The sequence below is a fragment of the Peromyscus eremicus genome, chromosome 3 (genome assembly GCF_949786415.1).
Source record: "Peromyscus eremicus chromosome 3, PerEre_H2_v1, whole genome shotgun sequence".
In the NCBI taxonomy this organism is placed as follows: Eukaryota; Metazoa; Chordata; class Mammalia; order Rodentia; family Cricetidae; genus Peromyscus; species Peromyscus eremicus.
In genome coordinates this window covers 111,034,419-111,062,414 of record NC_081418.1, presented here as the reverse complement: position 1 = coordinate 111,062,414, position 27,996 = coordinate 111,034,419, and the positions used below count along the sequence as shown (strand labels likewise).

General features: G+C 44.1%; 1 protein-coding gene across 6 annotated transcripts in view; it reads left to right on the top strand.

The window, feature by feature from the left end:
• Nucleotides 1–3,441: 3,441 nt before the first annotated feature.
• Foxp1 (forkhead box P1) overlaps nucleotides 3,442–27,996 on the top strand; it is a 241,241-nt gene continuing 216,686 nt past the window's right edge. For all 6 annotated transcript variants that reach the window (XM_059258276.1, XM_059258274.1, XM_059258275.1 and 3 more), the window contains exon 1: nucleotides 3,442–3,628. In XM_059258276.1, the coding sequence (XP_059114259.1) occupies nucleotides 3,449–3,628 (180 nt within the window). In that variant the 5' untranslated portion in view covers nucleotides 3,442–3,448. The remainder of the gene's footprint in view (nucleotides 3,629–27,996) is intronic.

Genomic DNA, 27,996 nt, shown 5'->3' with positions numbered 1-27,996 from the left:
AGACACCCAAACTTCCCATATTCCACATGGGCATTTCATGAAGCTGTTTGCCCCCGACTGGTGTTGTACCAGTTAAAAGTCCTCCAGCCCCTGTGCTCCAGTTAGCACTTGACTAACTAAGGACATCCTTAAACCAAAATAATCCTTTATACAGTTTTAGTCCCAAAGTCTGAACTCTCGCAAACCCAATTCATGAGCCAAGTTGCTTGGCCGCAGGCCTGCCCAACTTGTACTGGAGGACTTCGAAGTCTTTTTGGGAGCTGCGCGGAACAGAGGGGATGGTCTTCAGACTGTGTATCAGAGGTGTTTTTCTTACTCCACCTACCATGATGGTGTCAACCAAGGAAACAAAAGGAGGGACAGGCTTTTAGACACCTGCTCCCAGTCCCAGATCCCCAGAGTCACGTGCTTGGAAGGCAGTACTTACATAGTTCTGTCCCGTAAGGACGGAATGTATGACTGTGTGCGCGCCTGTCTTCGGGAAGGTGTGAAGTGCTTCTAAAGGCCGCTTGCCTGTCCTGTGAGTCTATTCTTTGGCATAGGCAGACTTTCCAGAATGTGGGAAGCATTTCTTTTATTTAGGTATTTTTTTATAACTAATAATAGTATGGATTTTATTGTTCACTACCTTGAGACTTCCATCTATTCCCTTGTTGTTTTACAGTATGGGGGCTGGACTTAGGACGTTCAAGGGGCATTCAGGATGCCTGCTGTACCTCTGAGCTGAATCCAGCCTGAAACCTTTTCTCTTAAGTGCCCAAACATATGAACGGTATGGGTATGGCATAGAAACTAAAGCACTAGGAAAGAAACCCTGAGGCTTTGGCACATAGTGTTTTGAGACAGAGAAGATGTTCCCGGGTTACTGGTCTCTTGTTGCCTGTCTTGATTCTGTTTTGGGGTAGTGTTTTGTTTCTTTGCGTTCTGTTTTGATAGATTCTTTCCACAGTGGGAGGTAAGGCAGGGCAGGCGGTTTCTATAGGATAGTAATTACTAGAAGGTCCGATCCAAAGAGACGAACACTGTCGCCTGTTGTTGCACACCCGTTAACACACAGTTACATTCTCCATCTACTTTAGAATGGGACTAACTGACCAAATACGGCTTTGGGTTCCGTTAACACGCAGTGCCATTTTCCATCTACTTTAGAATGGGACTAACTGACCAAATATGCTTTGGGTTCCTGACCTTCACATCGTAGCTGCTAGAGACTCTGCACTGCAAACGGATGAGATGGGAATTGTTGAAGTGGTCATGTTTCTGTCTTCTTGTCAGACAAGTTGCCGAGAACCGACCTCTGTTGGTTTTTAACAAAAGCACGGCCTCCTGAAGGTGTCCAGAATGCTTCAGTTTTGATGTAGTTATGTATCTCATGCAGTGGGAAAGAAATAGGTAGTAGTACTACATATGAGTAATTTGAATGAAGTATTTTCTGTTTTGTCTGGCATTGGGAATGCACATTGAAGTCTTAATTATTTAGGCATTTCTCAGCTTTGATGTCTGAACTGACTCCTTCCTTTAGTGACTAATATTTTTCCTTTCCAAGTCCTAGTCTGTGAACTTGGCTTGTGACCCTGTACCTCACCTTCAGAAAACATGCTACTACAAGTGAGAGCCCAGCCATCAAAGGAGCGTGGCTCCTCTCCTGTGCCCGCTGTGGCTAGCCGTGGCACAGTGGACACGAGAATAACTCGCAAGGCCTCATTTTTCGCCCCCTGGAATTTACTTGTGTTGGAGGCTGGGCATGGGTGTAGGCACATGCATGCCACTGTGAATGTTTGGAGGTCAGAGGACAACCCTCAGATGCTGGCCCTAGCCATTCTAATGTAGGACAGGGTTGTTTCACTGCTGCGTCAGCCAGACTAGCTGGCCCATGTATATGACGATTTTCCTATCTCCAAATCCCATTTCCTAACATCTAGATGCTTGTCCTACTGAATCCAGTTCTTACCTGGGTTCTGAGGATCTGACCTGAGGCCACCAGGCATGTGTAGCCAGTGCTTGTACCCACTGAGCCATCTCCCCATCTCAAGCCTCGTTCTTTCTCTGCTCTACGAAGTGGAACTGGTGATTGTTCCTGGGAGCTACAGAGCACACAGGAGTCATCTGCACTGTGGAGAGCCTAGCACAATACCAGTGATGAGAAGATAGGCTTTGTCCTGCTTGGGTACCTAAAAAAAACCCAGTGAATGGTTTTTGTGCTTAGAGAGCAACAGAAATGAAGTAGTTTACTTAGTGTCGGGTATCGTCTTTGCCTGTAAGGCCAGCACCTGGGAGGCTGAGGCAGAAGGATTGCGAGTTCAAAGACAACCTGGGCTCCTTCATAGAACCCTATCTCCAAAAACAAGCAAACAAACAAAACAAAAACAAAAACCTAAAAATAAGAGGAGACAACAGATTTTTCTCTATTTGTTTTATACTATACGTACTTTTCTAGTAGACATTTTAATACTTTAATATTGTATTTAATTAGTTTACTTATTGGCAGTGCTGAGGTGTGAACCCTAAATCCCACATATGCTAGGCAAGTGTTCTACCACTGAGCTGTATCCAAGCCTTACACTTAGGACTTTAAATTTCTGACCTTTTCTGTGGTCTTTCTAGGCAGCACTTCTCTCCAAAATTAAGAGTACAAAGGATCACCCTGAAATATCAGTCCTTACACACCTTGGAGTTCAGTCATCTACCAGGAGAAAAATTAGCATTGACTATGATTCTTCTGAGAGCCTTAGCTGTAAACAACATAGTCTGAATTCATTCACTCTGAAAATAGGAAGCCCCTTTTGCCGCTCTCTCTTTCTAGCAGGGGCCTGTCTTACAGGAATGACCAATTTTGAACTGCCCAGATGGTACCAAGGATTGAGAATCCTTAAAATGCTTTTGGTGTTTGACTGTAGGTTTTCGGCACTGATTCCCTTGAGCGGACTTGTAGTAATTAATGTGTCTTGTCACTGGAGAGACTGTAGTTGGAGAATATTTCTTCTCTGAGAATGTTGCATTGCCATAAAGTGTCTGAGCCTGATAATATTTAAATTTATAACTTGTGTGATAACTTAAAGTGTTTTTTTTTTTTTTTTTTTGGCAAAATATCTGAATCCCAGCAGAAAAATTGACTGCTAAATTCTCCTCGGATCATCTGAACCCATCTATTTTTCCAGAGAGGGAATGGATGATGTATTTTGAACCATACTAGAACTTGAATTGAGAGTGACAGCCCCCAGTAGTAAAGTAGGGGACCAGTCTTCTAATAAGGGAGAAAGGGGGTGTGGGAGATTGACAACTGCTTACAGAGTTCAGCAACGTGGCAAAGCAGAACTCCTTTCGTTCCCCACAGCAACTGTTTTAACAGCTGTCTCTCTCTCCCCCCTTCTCGCTTTCCCTCCTTACCCCCCCCCTTCTCTCTCTCTGTCACCCCCCTCTTCTGAAAATCCTCTCAGGTTTTTGAGTCATGATGCAAGAATCTGGGTCTGAGACAAAAAGTAACGGATCAGCCATCCAGAACGGGTCCAGCGGTGGCAACCACTTACTAGAGTGTGGGGCACTTCGTGACACTCGGTCCAACGGGGAGGCACCAGCGGTGGACCTGGGGGCAACCGACCTAGCCCACGTCCAGCAGCAGCAACAGCAGGTACTTGTCTGGGAGCTGGGGTCGTGAGTGGGAGTTGAGCCACTGTCCATGTTGGAGGTGCGTCCACCTGGCACATCCATCTGCCTGGAGGCAGCATATTCTTAGGCACTCAGGGCTCCTCACCATGGCTGAGGCTCATTTTGAAGTCCTTGGTAGGTGCAAGTGTCCTTCTGGATGGTGGATGTTAGATTTAATGTTGAGTGGACCTTGAGCCGTTCCCTTCCGGTCCCCAACATGTCGCCTACATTTCTATTATTCAATTAAAATGACTCTGGAAAAAAAAAATGGTTGTTGATGCTTGAGGTAAATAGCTGACAAATAAAAACGGTAGTTAAATAAAAGTGGGTTTCAACCTTATGAAGAAAGAAAATCAGCTAAAAGATGAAAGAAATAAGGATACAGGAGAAGGGAGGAAGTAGTCAAAGAAAGCAAATAGAGACAAATAGAAATAGAAGTGGACATGATTAAAGAACACACCCATGTCTATAAGACAGACATCGGTTTGGGACATGACTTCCTCCTACTTCTAAGAACTAGGGTGTGTGCATTGGCGTCGGTTTCATGGAGTCTGACAGCAGATGGTGTTGGCTAAAATCTCAGTGATGTTTTAACTCATCTCCTATCCCGGCCTCTTCAACATGTCCTTTGCTTGAGACCGTCTCTGTCTCTTTCCCTCTTGGCCCTTCCCAAGGTGGAAGCGGGTCCTTGGGAGGAACTGTTGAAACATTTCCCAGTAGTGCAGGTGACCTAAGACATGGTATTGTGTTGGTCAAAATTCAAATGTAAATAGTATTTCCTTGAAGACTGGATTGAGTTTCCCACCCCGTGGGATCAGGAAATATTACGGGTTTTTGCTACTGATAACAGGGCAGGTTTTGTCCTTGATTCATTTATCTTGTGCGTAGTTGTGGTACCATTTGTAATCATGTATTTGGGAGAAAAAAAATGAAACATCTTGGGGAAATTTTTTAACTTTTCTATAGAGAAAATGTTGGGAAATGCCATAAGAGAAAAGGACAGACCTTTCAAACTACTTTCTTGAATTCTGAATCAAATTCTTAGGTCTGGAGCCCTTGGTAAGAGTCCTTGTTATCTTCTTTTCCTGAGATAGGTTCTCACTTAGCTGAGGCTACTGGCTTTGAAATGGCTATGTAGCCCAAGTTGGCCATGAACTCCAGATCCTCTTACCTCCATCTCCAAAATAGTTGAATTGCAGACATGCATTAAAACATAAATGGTCAGCCAGGCAGTGTTGGTGCACACCTTTAATCCCAGCACCGGGGAGGCAGAGGCAGGCGGGTCTCTGTGAGTTGGAGGCCAGCCTGGTCTACAGAGCGAGTTCCAGGACAGCCAGGGCTACACACAGAAACCCTGTCTCAAAAAAAAAAAAAAAAAAAAAAAAAAAAAAAAAAAAAAAAAAAACCAAAAAATAAAATAAAATAAAAGCAGTTGGTAGACTGTGAATGCATTAGATATTGGCGGATGCATCATGAGACCATGGTACCATTGGGGAAAGGCCTGGAAAGAAGAAGAAAGTCAGGAAGTCAGGAGGTTGGCAGACAAACACAGTTCAGGGGGATTGGGGGTGTAATTTGATTTCTTTTCACGGGTGCCTGTCAGCTAGAATTCATGCCCCTTGTGTTGTATTAATTTGAGCACCACAGTCAATACACAGTGACTAGATTCTGACTTGGGAGGTTGTTTGCCAAACCCAGCAGTAAATGGCAGGAGAGCATTTGCAATAATGCCCATCTGTGTGATATCCTCATCTGTTTATGGCAAGATGAGTATTTCTTAGAGTACCATCTTCTAGGCCATTACAAGATGGAGGTCAGGATCAACCATTTCTTTATGACGTAGTTGAGATGGGGCTAAGGCAATGTGCGGCCCAAATAGTTTGTATTCAGTGTACATTAGTTTAGTTAGTGGGACATTAACTTCTTTTGAGTTTTACCTGAAGGACTGACAAATATTCAGAATATTAAAGTATTCAACCAAGGAGCCAGCAGTGTTTAAGCCAAGCCTGAGGACCTGAGTTTGATTCCCAGTACCCACACGGCAAGAGAAGAACAGGTCCTTCAAAATCCCTCCTCCCTCCCTTACACACAAATGTCATAATAAAATAAAATAAAATAAAAAAAGACAACATTTAAACAAACAACAGAAAAGTATTTAAGCAACCATGAAAGTTTACATGGTCAATATACCTACTGTACACATCCACCCTACGACAGAACACTATCAGCAGCGACACATGAATGACACAGAAGAACATTCTGGAAGCACATTTCCGTTGCATTTTTCTTAAAAATAATGAGTCACCAGTCAGTTACCTGGGCTAGAGCCCTTCTGGAGAATGTGTTGTTAAATGGTCATTCACGCAGCGTTCAAGTACTTGATTTTTAATTCCACTTTGAAACTCGAAAATAAATATTTCACGGCAATTTTCTGTCTATTTGTCACTGATATGTTTGAGGAAGAAAGGCATCCATCAGGTCTAGGATTGTGGCTAAAGCCTCACTTATTGTGGTTGGCAAGCCTTTTGAGGCCTTATAAAACATCCACAGCTGCGTTGTCTCCCTATGTAAGAGAAGTCTCTAAACAGGTTGGTGAGGGACATGGGAATGCCTAGGTGACAGAGGAAAAACTATAGCCTTACAAACAGTCCAGGGGCCCAAAGCTCCCCGAGTTTTCGGCCACCCAGAAAACAGCAGCAATTAAACTGTGTGGAGAAATGGTGAGTTTCGCTGGTGGACCTGCGTGGTTTTCGTCCTTTTTCTCCTGCAGGTTTTTACTCAAAGTGAGAATGCAAGCATTGAGAAAATCGCAGCCATGCTGAATTCATTACTGCGGTAGTCACACAAAACCACGGATAAAATTTCAATATCTGCAGGCCACAGTTGAGTAAACAGTTGCACTGAAATTTAATTCCTGTTGACTTTTCCCCCATTCCTCGCCAGGGGCACATTCTGATTCCATAGTACAAAGACAACAGGGGTTACAGCTTTGATTAATGGAGGACAGTGAAGAGAGTTAGAACTGTAAAATATGTCAGAAGTCCATGGAACACAAAGATCTGGCTTCAAGCTGCCTGGTGTAAAAACGAGTTAATTATGCTGTGAGTTACACGGAATGGTTCAGAATATTCTACTTGTACCAGAACCTTTGGTGTTATTCGGTGGGGGTGGGGGTGGGGGTGCCGTTCGGTGGGGGTGGGGGTGGGCGCCAAGTGAGCTCTGTGTTGGCCTCCTTCTTGCCAATCATGACTGCAAATTACAGCAAGTGCCCTTTTCAGAAACTTCAGCTCTCACAAAGAACCACTGCCATAGTGATTGCATTGGTTGCCTAAGTTGAGTTTCAAACAGAATTTGTTTTAAAGAATTACCTAGTTGACAGCCTGGAGAAATGGGAGGACTTCGCTTTTCCATCCTCTCTTGAAAAATCAGAACGTCTGGCAACCTTGGGCGACCATCCCACAAGGGCAGCAACTGTTGGGAGATGAATGGCTGCTGAAGGAAGACAGGGAGCCCTGTAGCCTTGTGGTTCACCATGGCTCCGCCCAGCAAAGTGTCACCCCTGCCCTCTCGGCAAAGCAGCTAGGGATGCTAGGCTGGAAGATGCATCATCCTTCAGAAGTCACCAGCCAAGGAGAGGTGCGCCATGAGCTGGAAGAGCCCGCCCATACAAGTGCCTTGTCTTCTCTCCTCAAAACAAAGCATATTGTCTCGATAATGTTTCAGCTCTATTTATATCCAGGCTCTGGAACTATTACAATGGTTTTCTAATAATGTAATTTGATAGCATTTCTGAGCATTCTCTTGCAGCCCTTGAGTAGGTCTTTACCCTATACCATGACTGCTTTTTACTTCCTATTATGCCTGCCTCCATTTGTGTGTCTCTGAGTTCCTGTGTTGGAGAATGACTACTCCATTATGAAATGCAGCAACAGATACTATTATTGATTGTTAACGTTTTTTTTTTCTCCCTCCTTAAAGGAAGGATTTTAAAATGTCCAGAGCAATTTCATAAACTGTGTGGATTAATGCATTTGAAAAGTCTTGAATTTTTGAAAGCAGGATTTTATTTCCATATTGCTGCAAATGAGAGCTTTTTCAGATAAGCATATTACATAGAACATAATGTTTAGAAGTTTCTCCATATACAGCATATGCTGGCAGGTCAATTAACAGAATGCATACCAGAAAATGTTTATTCAATAAAAATGAATAGCTGTTAAATAAAACAGCTATTTCTTGACAACATCCCTTTTTTAATGATGGGTGCTTTCTTTGGGGAGGGGTAAATTTTTTGGTACCACCTGGCGTTTTTATTGTGTGCAAATTGACCAAAGAGCGGGTTGGTGGCTGCGGTTTGGGGATATGGCTATCATTTTATATGAGGAGAGCAGTTTCCAGAGAGCGGGTGAGAAAGCCACTAAAAAAAAAAAAAAAAAAGATGTGCTGCACTTGCAGTTTGTTACTTAAGGAGTATAAGTAAATGAAGGGCTTATTTTTTTGTAGCTTCTCTGATATTTGGCTTAAAATGTTGGAATTTCTGGTCAAAAGAAAGAGTTTATATTTCAAGTTACAATGTAAACAGAGAGAAAAAGAAACGTTCAGTGACCAGCCAGGAGATAAGAGAGGGAGAAAGTGTAGGGAGGGGCTTTCAGAAGCATCATGGGAGGGGTCAGAGAGTGCTGTGGGAATAAGAGGGAGGCAAAGTGTCGGTACTTACAGGACGCTGGACACTCATGGCCAGGACCAGCTCTTTGGGGCATAGGTAAAGAGGGTGGTGACGTACGTTCCAAGAGGGTTCCAAAGGGGGAAGAGCAGAAGAATCTGGGGGAAATCATAGATCCTTACATAGTGGGGTTAACAGTCGCTCCTTACATACATGGTTCAGTTAATGGAGTTATATGTGGAACTAACGTTTGGGAGGAAATTGAACTGAACATGTCCCTATTTTCTTGTCCTTGGTCCCTAAGCATTAGGGTGACAGTTATTTACACAGCATTCGCCTTGTGTTGGGTCATTGTAAGTAATGTGAGAAGAGGGTGGATAGGTTCTGGGCAAATACATCACCATGTCATTCCAAAGGTTTGACTATCCATGGATTTGGGTAAACATATTAGTTACTGATGAGACAGAATATCCAGAAAAGCAATTGAAAGAAGGAAGGACGTATTTCAGCTCACGGTTTGAGATTGTCGTCCATCATGGCAGAAGAGTTATGGAGACAGAAGTGACAGGCAGCTGGTCACATTGCATCTGCAGTCAGGAAGCAGAGAGAGATGAAGGCTGGTGCTTAGCTTTCTTTCTTCGGTTTTATTCAGTCCAGGACCCCAGCCCATGGTGGGGTGTCACCCACATTCAGGTCTCACCTTGATTCATCTAAATCCCCTTCCCAGTCACACCCAGGGATTTGTCTACTCATTGATTATATGCCCTGTCAAGTTAATAATTAAGATTTACGGTTGCAGTATCTATATGGGCTCCAAGAGTCTCACATAGACACCAGAGGATGACAAAAAAGGACCAAAGTGTTCTTGCAGTAAGGAAAGGTTAGAGGATTTTGTTTTTAGAAGAAAAAGAGGTACATAATTTTTTCCTCTTTTCTTTCAAAATGGTGGCAAGAAACTCCTCATTGGTCTTTGCTACTCACTGAGTGAGAGAGAGAGAGAGAGAGAGAGAGAGAGAGAGAGAGAGAGAGAGAGAGAGAGAGAGAGGCAGGCAGGCAGACAAAGGCTGCCTGCTTCACGTGAAAAGCACTTGCCTTAGTTTCTCAGGCATACCCACCTTTAGGGGACTATGTGAAAATTCCGTGGTTTATCATTAGTTCTTGCTTTGTACAAAGTGCCTCAGATGAATCGAGTCCAGCAGTGTGGGTGTGAGACTTGAGGTGCCAGGCTAGGTTGGCTCCACTAATGTGGCCTGTCCCATTGCAGGTCTTTTGATGCTCTTGGTAGGAAAGAAATGATGAGATCCTCCGTGTCCTAGAAGGGAACCCACCAGGAACGTAGTGCAGAGCAATGTTATTAATATGGAGTGCCCTACTGGGGCCCAGTGCAAGTTAGATGCTAACGTGTTCCTTAGCTGCGAGGTAAAACCCAGTTCTAATTCTAAAGGAATTGCTCTGTTGAGAAACACTTTTATTAGACACATTGCAGAGGTTAAATTTAAAAAAAAATTGATACCAAAAAAAAAAACCTCTATTCAGTAGGAATCAGTGATACCAATGTTAGTGAAAGCCACACAAACAAATTGAAACAAAGCAGAGACGGGAATTTAGATAATTCTGGTAAGTAAAGGAAAACCAGCCACAACAAAAACAGCTCCCCCACACACTTTCCTTAATTCCTCTGATGCCTATTTCTGGAAAAAGCATATTTCACCCTGAATGCTAAATTTAGCTCTCTCGTCTCTGTTAGTTTAGTCCTGCCTTCCATCAAAATATTGTCTTTGAAGATTTATGTAACTTGTGAGCCTTATATGAAATTCTTTCAAGTTGTGGTTGCTGAACAGTTGTGTGGCATTAATGTCTCCATTAGAAATTAAAATGGCATGGGAGGCCAAAAGGTGAGTGGGCACCCACATGTAAGAGAGCATGGGAACAGAATGTCAGATGGCACATCTTATTATGAGTGACATGTCCTCTCTCAGCTTCAAGAGAAAGCCTTGATGCTCTAAGATGGTAACTTTAAGCCCTGATGTGTTAATTAATTAATAATAATAATAATAATAATAATAATAATAATAATATAACCCTCCTTCTAGCTTGTCTAATGAAATAGATATCTTTTTGAGCTCTGAGGAGGTAGGACCTCAGTCCTAACCTGTTGACAGATTAGCATCAGTGATTGTAAGTCTTTGCTGTCCGATGCTCGCAGGCTCCCATCTGTCCTTGGAAGCCTGGGGACCCACACCACTGCTTTGTCACTGCCTGGCTTTTTAACAGCAGAGCTGAGGGGGCTGAATTGGAAAGTTTGGATGACGTAAACATATAGCCAGCCTGAGAGAGTCTAATGCACCTCTAGGTGGTGCATAGATTACTTGATAAAAAGGGTCATAAGGTGACTGACTGCTTTTATGACAAAGAAGAATGGTCCTATGTATGCAAGTGGTCCTCAGAGTCACGAGGAGGAGGAAGCTGATGGAGAGATCTGAACTCTCTGTTCCAAGGCTTCTTTTCATGGCTTTGACTTTGAACTCAAGCCTATTGTAATTGGGAAGTGTCATAAAACAGCAGAGACCCTTTGCTAAACACTGCGTTTGATTCACTTCACAGCAGCAGAACCCGGGTCGGGTTCTTTTCCCGCACGTCATGAGAGAACATGCTGAGGTCAAGGTCCTTGACTGTCCGCCCTGCCGCTTTGTTACACTTGACCCAGTAAGTGTGATGTCCTGTGCAGCGAGGACAAATGTGTGGTAGTGTTTTGTCATTGTGACCAGACACCTGAGAGAAACCGTGTAGGACAGACAGAGGAAACAGTTATTTTATCTCCTGGTTTCAAAGAGTTCTATCTAGAATCCTTGGCCCCATGTGTCTGTGCTCATGGACAGAACATCCTGGTGATGGGCGCATCAGGCAGAGCTGCTGGCCTCGTGATGGTCACGAAGCAGAGAGGGACTCAGGACAGGACTCGGTCTGAAGACATGACCCTGGTGACCTTTCTCCTCTACCTAGGCCCCACACCCTGAAGTTTCCAGAACCTCCCATAATCATGTCACTGGATGGGAACCAAGCCTTCAGTGTAGGCTCCTTTTGCTTTTTGTCTGGGGGGGGGGGCACTTCTTTATAAACCTTACTAAGGTGGAGCATCAGGAAATTTCCAAATCTCCATATTTCTGAAATCCAACACTAAGGACTGATTTGATTCCAAAGAAAGGTTTCAGTTGGGGACCATTTGGGGCTTGGGATTTTTTTTTTTTTTATTCTGTAAATCTGTGTAGATATTTTGAAGAAAAACTGTCCAAATTCTGGCCCATTTCTGACCCCAAGCATTTCAGACAAGAGCTGCTCACCCTGTATTAATCATCTGTCCACTTTGGCCAACAGAACTTAGTTTGTTCATTTGTTTACATGATTTTTATTCAACTCTTTATTGCCCACTCCTGTGGTGGAGGTAATGTAGGGACCAGATTGGTGTGTGTGGATTGGAAAAGCAAGGGTAAAGGCTGAGTGTATTGGAGTCCGGAGGAAAGCTGAGGCAGCAGAAGGGGCTATTGGGAAGGCATGTACCTCTGTGAGGCCTGAGTTCCTATTCCTGTGGGAACTCTAAGGAGGGGCCCAGCTAGAAGGGCAGGAATCCCTGGGAGATTGATGACCATTAGTCAGACATTTAACGAAGGGCCACAAACCTTGGACCTATTTGACTGGGGAATCTGTCATGGCTCCCCCCCCCCCCCCTTTTCTCCTGCTCTCATGAGCATAAACCTTTCAATATCTTGTAAGTCCCACCAGGGAAGGACTGTCCTTCTCCTTCTCTGATACTTCCCAGCACGCAGCCCAGTGATGACATTCTGTGACGGTACAATAGTCCCTCCTAGAGATTCCCTTCTCAGGTGATTCTCTGTTGCGTCAAGATGACGATTATAAGTAACCATCACACCTTCTTAGCTGGGTATGGTGTGCCTACCCACAGTCACTTGGGTCAGGAGTTGAAGTCATCCTCAGCTACAGAGCAAGTGAATTTCAAATTTGAGCTCCAGGCCAGCCTGGGTTAACTTGAAACTTGGTCAGAGAGGGTGGGACAGAGGGAGGGAGTCCTCTTATATGGCTACAAGTCACTACAGTGGTTATGTTTGTTTATTCTGATTAATATTATCAAGTACTTTGCGTTTAGCCTTGGCCTGTTACTAGAATCTCTTGCAAAAGTCACATGGGGATGCTGATAAAAGGCTGTGTTCCTATTGATCACCAAGTGAGCTTATCTGTCTTAGAGAACAAAACTAACTAAGCTGGCCCTCTGATAAAGTCTTTGTTCCATATTGACACAAGCTTCTCAGAATGAAACTGTTTCTAAAGTGGCAAGGGGTTGGGGGAGGGAGCACATAGTGTGTATCTTTTGCTGGAAAAATACAACATGTTATTATCAAATCACTGGTGCTATTCCTAAATTCATTCAAGAGTTGCAGCTCCAACTGCCCAGGGATGGAAGTCTCCTTACTGCATTTAAGTTGAAAAAGTGAAGGAAGGTGGCTACAAGCTGTGCTCTCTTTAATCCTTCTAGACGGCCATTGTGTCTTCTGCAGAAACTGTGTGTGTACCAACTATGTATGTAGGGCACAGTTGTTCTTTTTTTTTCTTACTAACTCTTACTTTTCTCTTGAATTTAGTATTTTCGTGTGTGTGTGTGTGTGTGTGTGTGTGTGTGTGTGTGTGTGTGTGTTAGGTTGCAGGCTGAGATCAGTGCATAGCCTCAGGTGCTGTTTTCAGTTTTGTTCACTTTGGGTTTTTGTTGGGGGTGATGTTTTTTGTTGGGGGTGGTGAGGTGGGGGTGGGGGCAGGAGGATAGGACCTCTCCCTGGTCTGGAGCTCACAGCAAATAGGCTAGGATGACTGACGAACAAGTCCTAGAGGTGTGTGCTGGAGCTTCCTCAGCACTAGGATCACCAGCAAGCTACCACACCACACTTTCTTTCTTTGTGTTTCTTAATCGTGATTGCTGGGGATTGAACCCCAGTCACATCCCTGGCAAGCAGTCGACTGAGAGGGCTATCTTCCCCAGACCTCGCTTGCTCCTTTCTTGATGGTACTCAAGATTAACTTGTCCACACAAATTCCTCTTCAGCAGGGTTTCTAAGGGTACAAGACTTTCCACGGCCATTTTTCTTCCCTCCAACGTGACTGCATTGTCAGTGTCCTGTTGTGGTCCCCCGCTTGCGCCCTCGAGCAAGGCAAAGAGTCTGCCGTTCCCACCGAATGCTCTTGCCTCGGCGCTTTGTCTTGCCCTGAACTTCTGTCTCTCCACAGAGGAGGGAAGGTGACATGATGTCTTTTTAGTCATTCAAATCCAATAACTTTTAATCTGAAGGTTAAGTAGTGAGATATAAACTAAGAGATGATAATATCAATTTTATGTTCACTGAAGGGCACAATATACCTCTTTCTAGTAGAGGGAAAATTGTGCGTAAAATGTCTTTCACTTTTCCATAGCAGAGTCATGTCTCTCACCGGCAAGGAAAGAAAGATTTTGGGGAAATTTTAATAAAATAAGATGTAGCATCATAAAACAGGGCAAGAGTGGCGTTTCGAGATTATAATTATTATGTATTAATTTTTCAAGGCTGCATGGTACAGAGTGGCTCTCTTGTCAGGAAGGCTTCCTCTACTGATGCTCATTATCCTCCATCCGAACTCAGCAACCTTTTCCAAGGTCAAAGACGGAGCGGGAATGACACAATGCTCATTCTTTCCTGACTATTTTTGGTCCTAATGTGTGTGATAAATAACACCCTGATAATATTGCTTACCTTCTCTCGTTTTGCTCCCTCCTCCTGGTGAGCTCTCCATTTCAATGCAATAAGCGTTCAACACGCAGAAGCGCTAAGTGGAAATGCCTCTACCTGGTGCCTTTTTATTCTGATGCTCAGGCCATGAGATTTATATTTGTCTTAGAAATACAAAGTTTTGCGCTGTGTATTATGTATCTCTATCATGTGTACTTATGTATGGACTTGCTCTTATCATTCATCTGTCTGTAAGATGGGGGAAGACACCATGCATGAGGTGAGTATGTGATAGTCATCATTATCATTGTCAAGGTTATGTTCTGTAATGGGGTGATTCATGATCATGATTGCCAGGGTTGCGTTCTGAAAGGAATCTTTAACTTGCCTCAGCTAGTTATTGGGCAGCTTCTGTGTACAAGGTGCTGGGTTGAGCCTGCAGACCCAAAAAGGAACCGAAGGACTACAGCCCTCGAGTCAAATCCAGCCTTGCATTTCAGACTGCAGAGAATCCTTTGGAGGTATAGCCACACCAGATGTTTACCACTGTATACAGCTGTCTCCGTGCCTACACAGCTGTAGTAGTAATTTTCTCACTAATGTGGCAACATTGTTGTCAGAAGCAGTTTCAGGATGCAAAGATGAGTTCTGCCTCGCAGTTTGGGAGGGTCTGGTCCATCATGGTGAGAAGTCAGAGCATCAGGAGCAGGGGGCATCTGGTCACATTGCTTCCACAGTCAGGAGTCGGAGATGAGAGGCAGTGCCTGGCTTGCCTTCTCCTTCTGATTCAGTCCAGGACCCCAGTCCATAGGATGTTGCTACCCATATTCGTGGTGGTTTTCTTTCTTAAACAACCCTGCCCTCCTAGGTAGACCTCTACAGGTGTGTTTCCATGGTGATTGGAAACCCCATCAAGTGGACAGTAAAGATTTAACTGTTACAAGAGCCAGCCGAGGTTACCTATTACAGTGGAGGTTACATGCCCCAGAAACCCTAAAGTGTCCGTGGTCTAGCACTTTACAGAAGTAGTAGCCCTCTCCTGGGTTATTGAGTGGAATGTGAGGCAGAATTTTCTGCTCTTATTTTGTACTCACAGAGTACATGCTCCTTCACATGTGTGGTATGTGTGTGTGTGTGTGTGTGTGTGTGTGTGTGTGTGTGTGAGGAGCGGGGAGGGGGGAGACCACATACATATATACACACAATGTAAAACTTTGGTTTGCAGTTTCTAGTATGATGCAGTGATGTGTGGGTGTATTCACGCTTCCGCTGTTCTTGTTTCCAGTCATTTAGCTGATAGTGTCTTACACATTAAGAAATTGGACATTAGTAATAGTTTAAAAAAAAAAAAGCACTTCAGCCAGCCTGCTGAGGAAATGGAGGTTGGACATACTTGGTGAGTCACTGAGAGCAGCTGTCCTCAGCCATGACTTTTCTGCCTACAATGCAGGCTTCCTCTTATTCGTGGGCTCGCCACTAGACAACACAGAGAAATATTGCCTCCCCTCTCTTCTTGCATTCTAGGAATTCGCAGTCTAATTGAGGGACAATAAGATCGAGAAGCACATACATGAAACATCAATAGAAATCTTAATGCACACAGAGAGAAACTAAAGGGGACATGCATAAGCTAATCAATCGATAGAAGAGTGATTTGGGTCATAAATCCTCGGTGGCCTGGAGAGGAAGAATTAGTATCCACATTGGTGGGATTTTTCTTTTTTAAAGACTTTGTGAAATTAGAAAACAGAAACTCTGTGTGTGAACATCTGCTGATTTATTTTACGCCTTTTAGTGGGACATAATGGATGGGAGGTATATCCTGAGCTATATAGCTTTGACTTATGGTTTGGATATTAAGGATCCAAAACATTTGTCATTGACCCTTTTAATTCTGAGATAAGTGAGCTTAGATTTGAGTTGTGGAGCAACTGGTGGCAGATGGTGAATTGAGGCCTTTTCCTGAGAGACAGTAGCACCTGAGTTCACTGAGCTGCTGGACGTAGCTTCTGGACTCTCTTTATATAGCCCATGGTGTGAATGCGAGAGTTCCAGAGACGATGAGATGGGGCCTGATACGTCTTGCTGTTTCTTGGTTAACGTCTGTATTTCCTATACTTTAATACCAAATTCCAGCTACTTCCCTCGTTCTATAGTTAGAATAATTGAAACCTTAGTACCTGATTTGATAAGAGTTGTCAGCTCCGAAGAGTGTTGTTCAATGCACTTGTTTATTAACTGACTGTATTTCCAAGAAGGTGGAGTCTGCTTTGGTAGTTCTTATCCTTCTGGAGCCTTTCTTTTTTCCTTTCTTCCTTAGTTGATTCTGTTTTTTAAGCTTGTCCAATGCTTTACTATATTTCACAATTAATGAAAATTTGTTTATTTCTGTCGCATAGACCCTATTACCATTGTTAAACAACATTGGCTATGGTGTGTGTGTGTGTGTGTGTGTGTGTGTGTGTATACTTGCACATGTATGCATGTGTGTGTATGTGTGTGTGTGTATACTTGCACATGTATGCATGAGTGTATGCATGTGTGTGCGTGTGTGTGTGTGTGCGTGCATGCATGGGGGTGCATGGATGTGCATGAATGCATGAATGTTTGTAAGTAGTTTTGCAGTTCTGTAGATGACTCTCCTTATTCACTCTCCAGACATTTTAGTATGCTAACTGGTTTATACTAGTTCATGTGTTTGGACAGATATTTCTATACTTTCCCATGACTGCTTTATGTTACATCTTTTAGTAATCCATCTCTGACTTGGATCAGGGCTTTTCTTTTGGCTGTAAATGTTCAAGAGCATGTTCCTGGAATTATTTCTCAGGTATTATCAATGCCCTTGTGGACTCTGAAAGGCATGGGGGTGATGTTAAGCCTTGCGCAATAAGAGCCATTTCCAATTCATTCCAGTGGCAGTACCAGCTTGTATACTCTTGATCTCTCCTCATTGCAGAACCCACATGCCAGGGCGGTCTGGGGTAAACTCAGTCAGGCTCATAGACATGATACACACAGCCCAGACACTCCTTCATGGGGGGCACGTGAGTCCATGCAGCCCATTCGTGGTCAGTTTGGCTGTGACCCTCAAGAGACTCCCACAGCATTCTGGTTCAGACATCTACTACATCCCACTTTGCAATTCTTGGCAAGGAATTCCAGCTTTCTTGGTGGTTCTTGTTGGACTGCGTTGAAGGCTTCTTAGGACCAATTGCAGACTCTCCGTCAGAGTTCTCAGGATCCATCCTCCACTGCTTGGTTAGAGGGCCACACTAGTGGAAGGCCTGGTAGACAGGGTTAGACGTGGGATGAAACTCTGGCCCAACTCACAATCCTTCAGAGATGAGTTATTGTGGACATCTGAAGACATCTCTGCACCTCAGTTTACACATCCATCAAATGGAGAGGACATTAACATTTGCCATCCTGAGTATATTGTGCAGCACTTTGTAATGGTCTGCACATATTAGCTGTTGCTTTTATTTTTAACGCTATTGCTGCCATCATTAAGAATTTAACCTACAAAAATAGTGTGTGAAATACAAAGAATTTAAGCCATGATGGTGCTTCTTACTGTTGTGTGTAGAAGATAAACAGTTGAATATTTTTCCTAAATATCTAATAAGTTGAAGACTTGTGTCTTGGTGTGTAGAAAGGTGCCCTCAACACCTTTCTTTGGTTTATTTGTAGGATTCTTGTTTGCTTATGAATACTTTTTGCTTTTTTGACTATCCCAAGGTTTCCATAGCAACATTGGATCTGTAGTAAAACAGAAAAGATGCTTTAAGTTAAGGCCCATTCACACTGCTACAGGTTATATATGTGAAATACATACAGTGATCTTGATCCTGCACAGTGCATTTTTGCCTGAAAAATAAAATAATTTTAAGAATCGCTCTCATATTTATATCTTCAGTTACCACTTGTCTGCCCACTGCCTGTACTCTCCAGAGCCACCAGTGTTCTGGATGCTTCCACCATGAGATGTGACAGACACAAATCATCCTTATTGAACATCATCCTTCTGTGACAGGAGTTAAAGCTTTGTCAGTCTGGAGAGATACGGGAAATAGAGCAGGACTCTTGTGTTTTGGTTTTCTCCACTCTTTGGCATCCCACATGCCTCCCAGGCCATATGCGCACACCCATCCCATGGTCACAGTCACATGCAGGCACACACTTCCTGGTGCTTCTTCATTCACTTCTCGGGCTGCTTCACTTTGGGAGCTCAAGAGGCAAGAGGAAAAGCTGACTGGAATTCCCTGCTGAAGGTTGAAGCCCCACCTCTCAAGTTCCTGCATGAGAAAAGCTGTCAAGTGTGACCAGCTCTCTGTGCCTCCATTTTCTCATCTGTAAAATGGAACATCTTTCTAGCTGGCCGGTGGTGGCACACACCTTTAATCCCAACACTCTGGAGACAGAGGCAGGCAGATCTCTGTGAGTTCGAGGCCAGCCTGGGCTACAGAGTGAGTTCCAGGAAAGGTGCCTGCCAAAGCTACACAAACCCTGTCTCAAAAAACAAACAAAAAAAAAAAAAAAAAGGAGCATCTTTCTCAAAGAGGTGTGATGAATATGCTAAGCAGCATGTTGCCCTTGGCCAAACACTCTACCTTTTTAAAATGGACTCAGTCCTGTATTATCAACCTTGTTCCCATTTTAAGGATAGGCCAAAGCAATAGCCAACATATTAGGGATCCAAACATAGTGGTCTGGTATGGACCAAGTTACCTCTCTAGACTGTTCCATTCTTCAGCCTCTCCTACTCATTTTATATTTAAATGTAATCAGTAGGATATTGAATTCTCCATGTTGGAGTCTTCCAAGAATTGCCTCCACTGGATACACGAATCTTGTGCTTCCTGTCATTGGGAAAATGGACTGAAATCAGTGCCCTGTCCCATCTGTCTATGCATCTCTTCATTTACACTGACCTCAGTGTGAAGACTGTAGGGAACGGGTCCTTGTAGGCAATTAGTGCCCCAATTTATCGTTTTAGAAAAGAAAACACACACCCTAATCAATATAGAATCTCTCCTCCATACCCACTAGCAAGCATCACTGAAGGGGCCCCATGCACAAATGGTTTAAATTTGGAGGCAGAGTTAAAGACACAGTTGGCCTCCAGAATCTGAATTGAATCAGGGTTTTATTTCAGATAAAAATCTTTGGGTCTCATAACTTAAAAAACACAACTTTTACTGGCATTACGCAATTTGCCACGGGTCATTTACCAAAATGTTTGTATATGTAAGCCCAGGTTCTTCTCTTTAAAAAAAGGAAGGGTGGAGGGCAGGGATTGGGTTTTGCTAAAATCCAGGTGGCGTTCCAGTTTATATTTAATTTTAATTGGAAATGAAATACAGGCAAAGGAGGGGGAAAAACCCACCATGTTTTCTTTACTAAGAGTATCCATTGGGGAGAGGAAGGGCACTGCCAGCCAGATTTTTAAGACACAGATTTTTTATTGGCATGTCTATTTTTTTTTTTCTGGCTGAATTCTTGTGCCTGCATTTAAAAAAAAAAATAAGTTTTCACACATGGCAGTCATTTTTATGTCTCAGTGCCACTTGCCACCCTCCCTCTGTGTTTTCCATGCAATTAGTACCTAGAACCAGGAGAGCGCTATTTATACACCACACAGAACCAAGAGCTTTCCTGAGTCCTGGTGAGCACTCTTTGAAGCTTCACATGAGGTAATATTTAATTCTTGGGGTTCATTTTGATTTCTAGAAGAGTGAGGAGTTTTGGAAGGAAGAAGAATGAGAGAAAAACTTTATTTTAAGCCAGAATTTGGAGGTCCTAAAAAGTACAGGTACATTTTGGGAAACTTCCATAAAACACTAGCAGAGAGATGATGGTACAATGAGGAAGTGGCTGCTGCTTCCTAGTTGTGGTGGGCCAGTCATGAACTGGTGCCTCCAAAATATGTGGTGTACCCAAGAGAGTAAAACTTTCGGGGTTGACTCCTGATTAGATGTGGGTGTAATCTGGATGCTCTGAATTGGGCATTGGATACCAAATTATTTTCAATTTTATGATCCATGGGACAATTTGCAGAAACAATTAAAAGACGTGGATCAGGACACAGAAAATGAAGTGTGCCCTGCAGTCCCATTCCCTAGCAATAATGACTCTTAGCGTCCTTTGCTCATGTCAAAGACATCTCGTGGTCTCCATATAACTGTTCCCATCCCCCCCCCCCCACAGAGTTCACTGACAGAAGTAGGGAATACCAATGCTGCCCATCAACCAGAATCCCTGCAGCTGATCTTCTTACGTGGTAGCTCACTCTTTTATCTCAATCTGAATTTTTGGATTCTGTATATTTATAGTTTTCGAGAAATTGTTTGGTTTTGATTTCCAACCTCGTCACTTAGGGTGTAAACGTTGTCAATTTCTTAATATCCCTCTCCTTTCACGTTTGCCCAGCTTTACTAGGTGATTCCTTATCAGGCACAGTTCTTTAAATAGTAACGCGTGCCTGCATTCACTGACCCATTTCCTTATATATAGATCTTTGAGACATAGTCTTGTTGTGTAGCCCAGCGAGGTCGTAAACCTGGCCACCCTTCTGCCCTGACCTTCTGAGTTCGGAGCTTGCGCTCATACACCACAACACCGGGTGCTCCTGTTGAGTGCAAGAGGAAATCTTCAGTATGGCACTGTGACAGTTCGATGCTGTTTTCTTCAATGAATACGTTTCTTCTTTCTTGGGATAGCATTCCGAACATCTCTGCCGTCATAGAGCCGTGTGAGTTTGAAATCCCTGACAGAAGGTGGTAGCTAAAGCATTAGAAGTAGCAGCCTTTGCAAAGTGGGTCAAAAGTTGGTGGTCTCCAGGTTTGTGCAGAGTCACTGCATGAGATGGTGCAGGGTGCTTATACAAGCACCCTGTGTGCTAAGTACTTTTTTTAATAAAGTTTTTTATTTTTAATTTCTCCCTCTCTGTGCGTGCGCGTGCACGGGTTTCTGCAGAGGCCAGAAGAATGCATCAGAATCCCTGGAGCAGGAATTATGGGTCACTGTGAGCTGCCTGGCATGAGTTTTGGGAGCTGAACCCGAGTGCTGTGCACAAGCAGCGAGCACACATAATGCCAAGCCATCTCTCTAGGCCAGAGCTCAGTGCTCTTAAAATCCCCATTCTATGTTAGCACAAACATAGCTCTTGCCCACATCCCTCCATACAAAGTGTAACTGGATGAGGTTGGATTTGAACCTGCCCCTGCAGGCTCCAGGGCTGCTCCTCAGACCACTCAGGCCTTGACCTGGACTATTGTGTAAACGATCAATTCATTCAAATGTTCTCTCCCATGATGCCTGCTATCTTCCTGCAGTGCTTCTGCATATGCCCACTCCGTCACATATCTTCCATGTCACCCCGTTTTGTGTGTCCAGAAAGGAAGTATTCCTGAAGGCAGCAGCTTGTCCACTGCCAATCTGCCCTTTTTTCACTGAGAGCCCTGGCTTTTTACAAATGTACCCAAAGATCTAAGCAACCATAGTTTTTGTGGCTTATTGGTTTATTATTATTATTATTATTTTATTATTTTATTATTTCAAAGGGAGAGTATCTTGCGCCTCATCTGTTGCTCAGTGTCCTCCCAGTGAAGACTCCAACCTGGTCTGCTGAGGAAGACCTCAGCAGTTACTTCTGATTCTAAAACACCCCCGGAAATGGCAGAAGCTAGGTCATGCTTCTGGTGAAATTAACAGCATGCTGCGGGCAAGGAGTGAAGCCGTGGGAGATTCTGGCCATGCCTCCAAAACCCTTTCAGTTTTCTGTCTCTTTGCACTTATCCAAAACATAAAAGGGCTACTTTTAAGAATTGGGAAGTCTGGATTTATTAAAACTCTACGTCAGCCGTGAACAGCAGTGGTTGCAACATGTTTTCTAGACAACTTGAAAGCAACCATTCTGAGGTTGACAAGTTCGCGTTTATTGCTCTTGTGTTTTTGTCTATGGAACCAGGAGGTTTAACTGCAGACTTTGTCCAGGTGCCCCAAACAGCTGTCAGGGACTGACAAGACTAGGGACATACTTTCTGTGTTTTCTTAGTATTGTGTAACAGGCCTGAACCCTTTTCCCAACCAACAAAAATGTATTTGGTTAAAATATTTCTAGTACTTTGTGTTTCTTGGGGGTTGGGGGGGGGTGGCACATGATTAGCCCAGGATCACTGGTGAATGAGTTAGGCCTTTGGAAGAGTCACAGTTCTCTTCCTCATTTTACTATCTGGAACACTGGCTTGTTTTGCTTTAAGAATGGTTTGCTCTGTTGACAAAATGTCCTTTGCTCCCTGAGAGGTATTTTGCGTTCATATCTCAGAGGCTTACCTGCTCTGCTCACATTGAAGAGTTCACCACTTAGCAGAGAACAACCAGTTAGCCGATAAATAAAAGATTGTACTCATGAGGAATTGTGCTAGGGCGCACGGTGGGGATTTTAAAGATTCATAACCTACAAGTCAAACTGTGTACGTTTCCCTGGCAGCAAAATATCTGTTTGTTTCTGGGTTAGGAAACAGACTTTAACTTTCATGCCTGATTTTACGGAGTTGGCACTTTATGCCAAGTTCTTGCCTTGCGGTTAAGTCAACTAACCTGTTAGCTGGTCTCTGTTGTACATTAGCACAAAAGCCCAAACACCGGGCTTCAGAGGACACTTTTAAATCCATCTTTATCTCTTTCTCGACTTTAAAAACAAGCTGGTGTGTCTGCTCTTGGCAATCACAGCATAGCAGGCTGAGAAACAATCTTTGAAGACAAGTTGTCATTTGGAAATTTCCCACTATAAAGCTGGGATTTGAGAGGCAGAGAGACCCTTTTCCTTGAGGTGTCCCTATGAGCACGATTGTATTGTCATTGGAGCCAAGAGACAGGTTTAGTGGGCCAAAGAAGAAAGGGGCTGTTTCAGTTCTCAGGAGGAGCCGGAGTGGATGCCACTGTGAGGGGCTCAGGTGCTTGCTCCTCAGCTGCTTGCTGTGGTGGGGAGTTCAAGCTCGGCTTTGCCCACAGGAGGCGTGTATGTTGCCTCCCCAGCCTTTGATGCTTTGAAACAGAGGGCGCAGGATACTCGTGCCTCTGACTCCTAAGTGCTGGGACTCCAGGCCTACACTATAGGAAGCTCCTCCAGCCACTCTCAAGTGTGACTTTCCAGTCTCCTTGTGGCCTCACAATGCCTTTCTGAAAGGCCTGTTTGGATCTTGATCTCTACTTTCTCATGTGCAAAAAAAAAAGAAAAAATTTCCTCTTTCTGAGTCTACACCGCCTGCAAGACTATGCTTAGTGACTTCAGTTAACACATTTAGGTACTTCAACTTGGTTGCAGCTGTGTCCTGCATATTCATTTTCCTTACACCTTATCCTAAGAACATGTGTGTGATAGTTTGTGTTCATTTTCTCCCTGCTCTTTCTCCATAGTCAGAATTTTTGAAATTCTTTGGATGGTCCACTCCCACATTTTATGGATGATAAAACTAAACTCAGACAAAATAAAGGCTTTACCCTTTGATTAGCGCTTGCGTGCATGCCTCTGATGGGTTTAGAAACTGCCTTGTAGGGCATGCTGGGGACCCTTCCATATGTCAGGATGAATGAAGTCAGAAGCTGGACTTGTGGGCACCTATACTGTGAGCACCCGTGCCTCATGCCCCAACACCATACGCGCCTGTGTGGCTAGCACATGCACAAACTCAACTGCTTGTACATTTCCATATTCAGTAATTGGGAAGTAAACCTTGTCCACTTTAGATTAGGGATCTGCAGACTGCAAGTTTAGATTTTATCCATCCGTCTATCCATCCATCCATCTTTGGAATGTATGAGGGAATCAAACCCAGGACTTTGTGTGTGCTTGGCAACCACAGCCCCCAGTCCTCATATTTTATTGAGGTACCCTTTTTTAAGTTATTATTTTACAGGCTTTTTGAAATTATTTTTTATTGGGCGAGGGGCATGCGTGTTCCATAGAGCATATGGGGAGGTCTGAGGACAGCATGTGGGAATTGGCTCTAGCGTCCCACCATGGTGGTTCTGGAGATCAGACTCAGGTTATCAGTCATGGTGGCAAGCACCGTTACCCACTGAGCCCCGTCACACTGGCACCAACTTTGCAGACCCTTCTGTCTCTGTCACACTAACATATTTTCAAACGGCTGTGTTGCCAGGAAGCTTCATTGAAAGTGTCAGAGGCCCGGCCTTAGCCAGTGGTTTGCCAGCCCTCTCCTGGACCACATGTAGATGGTATCTCAAGGAAACCTTGTCTGTGCAGCAAGGTGGTCAAGCCCCTTGCTAATCATGTGATTCCTGCAGAACCTTTCTTCTTGGAAAAGGAAAACAAAGTTCCCCAGTTTGGCCTTCCCAGCCATGGTTGGTTTCTCAATTCCCATTCCTCAAAGCCTGGTTCCCTGTGGTTATCCCACACGATCCTGACTGATGCTGGGAAAGAAGCCGAGACTTCCCAGAATACACCAGCAGTCCCTGGGGAGATGACCTCAACCCTGTCTCTCTGTCAAATGTCTCATTGTTATCAGCTGGGCCAGAGGGAACCTTTGCCGCACAGTCCAGTGGGTTCATAGTCTATACGTGCCCTCCATTGTCCTTGACCATCCCCACACTGCCTCTGCCTTTTTAGAATTTCATTGTTTCCAGCATGGTGGTAGCTCCAGGTACTCCGAAGGCTGAGGCAGGAGATCACTGAGGCAGAAGTTCTAGGCTAGCCTGGGCAACATGGCAAAACTCTTGTGTCAAAGGAAGAAAGAAATGATAGTTTTTGTTGGATCTTTGTGGACTATAAAGCATGGCTCTCCTTGTTCTGTGTGTAATGTAATGTTAGTTTTACTAACAATCACTCAAGCAATGGCTGATGGTCCAGTTGTGATGTTCCATCTAAGGGCCATTATGATATTTTAATGTAAGACAAAAATTAAAGTTCAAAAAGATAATTTAACTTTTTCCCATCATAGAGTCAAAGTGGTCGAGCAGTGAAGACAAGAAAGGTTAGACTCTGGGATTGAGGGAAAAAAGCCAAATGTCTCACTGGCTGCTTATTCCTATCATACTACGTCAGTTCTTGAGAAATCTTTAGGGACATTGATTCATGTTCTTGGGCAATAGATGGGAAGCTCTCTCTGTGGTAGGAAAAAGGTAATCCCTAGACAGAAAGGAGAAAATGCTTTCTCTAGTATTCTAGATAAAAGAAATCTGCTGCAAACATGACCCAGGAACACTGATCCAGCAGCCAGAATACCGTGGCTGTTACTCAGCTGAAGCAAGCCACTCACTCTGTGAGCCTCTGGTTTCTGGCTCATTGCAAAGAGTCCCTTTGTCCTCGTACTTGAAAATGACTCCAAACACATAGTTTTCTGCCTCTTTTGTTTTGGCATTTGTGTTTTTGGTGTGTGTGTGTGTGTGTGTGTGTGTGTGTGTGTGTGTGTGAGAGAGAGAGAGAGAGAGAGAGAGAGAGAGAGAGAGAGAAATTGTTTGTGAGAGAGTAGCCATCTTATCAAATACTATGTGTGAGAAAATGGGAAAGGTCTGCCCAGCTTCTCAGACCATTCCCTACCCTTTCCTGCTGACCTCCACTCCTGGACTTGGTACATAAGGACTCAAGAGATAAAGCAACACTTGGAGGCCTGAGGCCTGAGGCCTGATAGCACTACTGCTGTGTCAGCCATTTCTTTTTGGGCTGAGAGCCCTGGGACAGGGTGATGTCCCATTGGTCTTGCAGCTTTGATCCCTCATCAGCTGGTGCTGGCGCTGCCCTCTGATACAGAGGGACTTGGTGTGTTGTGAGCAGCTCTGCTGTGAAACAAAGTCTCTCCTCTGCATCCCTGTGTCAGAGTGGACTTCAGCAGCAGGACGTCACTCCCCTTGTGGCCTATGTATCCCACCTCCAGTGTCTGCTGCCAGTTAGGTTCACCTTAGTTCCCCCCCTCTCTCAGCAGTGTGAGCTTAAGGGAAAGCTCTCTTTGTGTGAGTCTGAGCCTCATGGCACCAGGCCTTAACCGCCTCCCTGTTTCCACTGTCCAGAGCACCCAGAAATCAGACGCTACTTCTTCCCTCCAGCCCCCAATAAGCTAGAAAGCTGCCTCTGTTTAGACACCCGATGTTTCAGGCCTTTGTGGCCTAGGAAACAACTGATGAGACTTCTAAAGGACAAGTGAAAACACCAGGAAGAGGGAGGATGGTGGGAGGAAACCATTGCTTTAGACTTAAGACCTGTTAAGAAATGGGGTGCAGGGGGAGAAAGCACTGAGTGTGTAGCACAGCCTGCCACCTTCTGGGTTGAGTGGGCCTCAGTTTCTCTGTCTATACAATCGGATAAGATCTGAGCATCCCATGCCTCTTGGAGAAGTGGTACCTAACAGCTGGTAGGCAGTGAGACACTTGGATGTAGGACTCGGAATGATGAAGTGACCATGGAGTTCCTTAAAGCTCTCGCCTCTCCCAAACTGAGTAGATTTCCTTGAGGCCCCATGTGTCCCATGGCACAGTGGGGACTTGATTTTGGGGGGATGTCCCTTTTCAGAATAAGGGACTTAAGGAGTGGGATTTCGAAAGCTCACATGCACTGGCGATTCCAAGTCTTCATTTCTGTTCTCTTCTTTCTTCAGTGTAGTATCAGAAAACTTGAATTTCCTTCTGTGAGATCAGGGAGGCTTGATTGACCCAGGAGTCTGAATAGGGAAGCTGGGGCCCGTACTGTGAAGCACAGGAGGGTACAAGATGCTCGACAGGCAGGGAAACTACCAGGACTGTTACTTATCAAAGGCATGTTTGCTGTTGGCCTTAGTATAATAATGTTAATGAGATTATTAGGTGGGGGAGATTTTTGATAAATAATTGATAAGGATTAGAAAGTGCCTTTTCTGCAAATAAACTTCAGAATAATTAATATTCATGGACTCTGTTTGTCAACAGAAAAATGTAAATGTAGAGCTGGTCCCCTTACCAGACTCAAGGCCTGAAGGACATCCACCAGACAGGGGTTAAGGAGAGGAAAACACCATCTTTACGTCCCAGGCCGAGACCCTGGCCTTACGCAGGTCCATACATATGCCTTTTCATGTCTGTGCACCTACATTCTGCAGCCCGCCTCTCCCACTGTAAGACCCTGGAAGATGAGGTCTGTAATAGGTGCAGGTTGCAGGGTCTGGAGGACTGGAGGCAGTCAGCGGCAAGGCACCTTGGTGACGCAAAGGCAGTGCACTGAAAGCCGCTTTTATTCCTTATTTATAATCTCGGCGCACACTCCGGGTAATAGATGACACCACTCATTCAGTCCGTTCCCTTCAAAGCAGGGAGAGTCGGCAGGGATGACAGAGGCGGGAGTGGGAGTACAAAGGTACTAACAACAAGAGGGAAATGCCTGTTTACAGGATCGCATTTGTTAGCGGGCGCTTTGCAGCCATTGCTCCCCCAGGAATAGCAAGAAGATGTACAGTGCGAATGATGATTTAACATCTGAAAAAGGTGCTTAAAGCGTTTCTGCCTGGTAGGGACATGACGGAGGCTTCTGAAGGGAACCTAGGGACTCTACTTCCTCTATGTATCTGTATGTCTCTCTGGTTTTAGTCAACCATAACTGCATCTTTAACTCCTCACATAGCTTTAACTCCCGATATGCCAACTTTTTACCCAGGACAAAATGTACTTTTATCAGACATTGGGATTCTTTGGCCCCAAATTATTTAGATAAATTAAAAAAAAAAAAACAACAACAACACCATGGAGTGTGTATTTGGTTGGACAGATGGACACGTGGAAGTCTGGAGAAGGGATTTCAGTGTTTTATGGTTAAATACAGGTAGACAAACAAAACTATCCTTCCCTTTTTTGAGAAAAGGCAGTTAAAACACAAGCATGAAGAAGAATGAAGACAGGGAGAAAAATAATAAAACAGTAACCAGTACAACC